At 46.5% G+C, this 3,325-nt stretch overlaps 1 protein-coding gene across 1 annotated transcript in view; it reads right to left on the bottom strand.

Moving 5' to 3' along the window:
• Positions 1-3,325, bottom strand: part of LOC106962536 (fidgetin-like) — a 15,678-nt gene continuing 12,353 nt past the window's right edge. Inside the window, exon 3 of the mRNA XM_015057003.1 lies at positions 1-1,921. Within this exon, the coding sequence (XP_014912489.1) occupies positions 768-1,921 (1,154 nt within the window). The 3' untranslated portion in view covers positions 1-767. The remainder of the gene's footprint in view (positions 1,922-3,325) is intronic.

Genomic DNA, 3,325 nt, shown 5'->3' with positions numbered 1-3,325 from the left:
TGTTGATTGTTTAAAAAGATGATGGGGGGGATTTGCTTTTCAGAAAGGATCAGGTTGGTTTGTTTTTTCCTCTAATGAATGAAATCAACATCTCAAAATTGTTATTGTGCTATTTAGAGCTTAATTGACCTGAAATGCTATTGTCGAATGTAAAACTTGAAGAAATCTGTAACAAACATTTTATCACATTACTGTAAGTACATTTATGCTCTTCAGCATTGACTGTTGTTGAGCAGAAAAGATAAGTCTCCACGATAGGAAATAAATGCAAAAGGAGGTGGAGAGAGAACTGTGACATTAATCTTCCAAGGCCCAATGACACACCAAGGCCTGCAGTCAGATTTATCAGTGATTATGCTAAAGTAGAACAGCAATCTCAACATTTTAGTTATTGCTTGCTTTCCTTTTTGGTCATTTTGTGGTGCCAAAGAGCATTTTTGCAGTCAAAGGCCTTTTTACACAAATAATGGCCACAAATTTGTACACCAACTTCTTAAACAACGCCAAGTAGCCAAAAGGAAATAGATAAGATCCTGAGAGAAAGAGACACTCTGATACTTAGACTGTCTATTAGAGAATAGCTCAACCTAACACTTGTGAATCTTTGGAAAAATATGAAGAAAGACAAATGATGGACATCCACAAGAAATAGAAGTCTTGTGCCCTCTTGTGTTTGCCAGAGAGATTACACCTTTTGCAGAACAAGTCAGTGTTGTTCCAGAACCCCTCAGTCTTTAGGTACTCCTCCCTGATGTTGACTGGGATCATCAGCGGCCACCAGTGGTGTCCTCAGCTCGCGTGTGAGATGCAGGAATCTTCATTCTTTGCTGCTGAGAAAAGCTGTGCTCCCCTGTTACGCTTTCCCCTGCAAGGCCTGATGGTGGGCTGTAGTTCCCTGCTCTGTTGTATGGAGGTGAAATCAGGGGCTTTCCAAGTTTGTAGGCCTGCTGGTCGTTGGCAGGACGGCTAACATCATAGCCATTGGCCTGGCTATTACCATTACCTTTGCTGTGACTGTTTCCTGGACCGTTGCCGTACTTTTTGTAGCGCGATCCCTCTGCTTCTACCTCCTCCTGGACTTCATCTGTCATCTCAAAGGCCTTGCGTTTAAGACCTCCATCAGCGCTCCCTCCAAGGTTGTGGCATGGGTAACTATAACTACCTCCAACCACGGTAGGCCGAGGGGCTAGAGGAGTGGGAGCGCTAATTCCTGAGGGAAGATAGGAGGCACTGGGGTGGCTGTATCCAGAAGAAAGGCTGGTTTGAGGGTAGCAACCTGGTGGGTAGTTGTAGACCGGAGTGCTGGTGCTGTAGCTTGGCACAAGAGTAGGGGTTGGCTGCAAGGTGTGCAGAGGGGCAGGTGGAAGTGCTGCACTGGGCTGAGGGCAGTATCCGGGAGACAGATAGGCGCTGTTGTAGGCAGGAGAGTATTCCTGAGATGATGGGGCGCTGCAGGACGTAGTGCCACCGTAGCCTGGTTCCGTGACCAAGTTACTACTCACTAACGTTACACTTCCTGTGGCAGGGATTCCTACAGAGGCAGACCCCACCTTGGAGCCAGTTAGTGCCTCGAGTCCGGGGTAGCAATCCATGCCTTGGCTCAGAGCCCAGGGCTCGGTTTCAGTTTTTAGGAAACTTCCAGACTCAGAGTAGGCGCCTGCAGCAGGGCGCTCATATGACAACTCCAGACCTGAGTACTTCTCCGCATATCGTTTGAGCAGCGAAGAAGCCGTAAGAGCAGATATGTCATCACTGGCCCAAGGATACCCTGCAGGGGCATAGGTGCGCCGGGCAGCAGTACTGTAGGGGTCTTGTTTGTGGGCAGACTGGGGGGAGGTGGTGGACGTCACATCTAGGTGCTGCTCAGGCCACTGAGGTAAAGGGGCGCCGTGCTCCGGAGACCAGTGCATCTTCAACAGACCTGAAAGAAACGAGAAAGAATGAGTCAACTCACAAAACTGCAGAGAGAATGAGAGAATCAATTGATTCTCTGCTTGATTAGTCTTGACTAATACTTTAGCAATAGCAGATTGCAGTATCAACAACACTCTACAGCAGTGGTTCCCAAACTTTTTCTTCTGCGCCCCCCCAGTGGTTTCCAAACATATTCTGACTTATTATTTTGTGGGTTTAACCTCTGTCTGTGTTGCAACATGATGAATTTCTAAATGGTTGGCAAGCATCTACGTTCCCCAGAACATTAAATAAACACTATTATTTAATATGAGCAATCAGCTAATGTTTGTGTTGACATCTTAAAGCTTTACAAATATGGAAGACCTGAGCATCAGCTGCAGAGCTCCGTTTGATGCATCTGTAAAACTGCAGAAAAGGACAAATTGATCACAAGATGGCAGTACTGACCACTGAACCTTTCAATGGTCATTTCAAACCGTCTGTTTTCATAATCACCATAAAAACAAAGCATTTTACACAGTCTTGTTCCCGTGCTCTTATGCTCAGATTCATCCAGGCAGGGGACAACAACCCTAACCCCTATGAGAAACTGCCAGCATAGCCCCCAGCCTGGTCTCCACAGCGATAAGCCTCGATCAGCCTGCATGCTATACCCTCTGAATCTGCTCCTCTCACATTGGAGCCATTGTTGTCTCTCTGTGAGTCTCATAGTCCACAAAGCCACCCCCACCAAGCGTGTGATCTAATTCGGCCCAAACCTCAGGGGTCTGCTGGACGGAGGGAAAGTGGGTGGGGTCCCTGAGGAGAAAAATCTAAGTATTTCGTTCCTTCGTGTTACATGGAGGCTAAAGTGGAACTCGTATACAGATGGCCACTTTAGTTATGATTTATTAGGCCAGAGAATAAACAAATCTAAATCTCATGTGACACGAGCAGCTATACGTCCACATGTAGACTGGGTAATCCACTGGTTTAGAGGCTGAGGGCTGGTTTTTTTGAACTGGAGTTAGGCTGACATTCCAGGCATTGCAGAGCATTATTAAACTACCCCAATCTCAGGCTTAGGCCAGAGGGGTTTTCCTGCAACAGCACTGGACAGAGGAGGAAGTTGCCAGAAGATTTTGGTCTGGTTTGGAGAACATTTCCTTTATATGGTAGGATTTTACAACCAAAAATGAGTTACTTTCTTTTTCTGAGCCTTCTGCTTCCTTAAAGGTGCAACTTTTTACAGTGAATAATAAAAGTGTTGCAGGGCGCTGCTCTGCAGTAGACTGGCGACCCGTCCGGGGTGGACCCCGCCTCTTGCCTTTGACCGCTGGAGATAAGCACCAGCATGCCATGTGACCCCACAAGTTTGTTGGATAAAGAATGGATGCATGACTTTTAACATTAATGACCTAAATAGCAA

This window comes from Poecilia latipinna, unplaced genomic scaffold (genome assembly GCF_001443285.1).
Source record: "Poecilia latipinna isolate Pla-1442-1.1 unplaced genomic scaffold, P_latipinna-1.0 Scaffold1428, whole genome shotgun sequence".
Taxonomy (NCBI): domain Eukaryota; kingdom Metazoa; phylum Chordata; class Actinopteri; order Cyprinodontiformes; family Poeciliidae; genus Poecilia; species Poecilia latipinna.
Note: the sequence above shows the minus strand (reverse complement) of the source record. Positions and strands in the feature narration are given on the sequence as shown.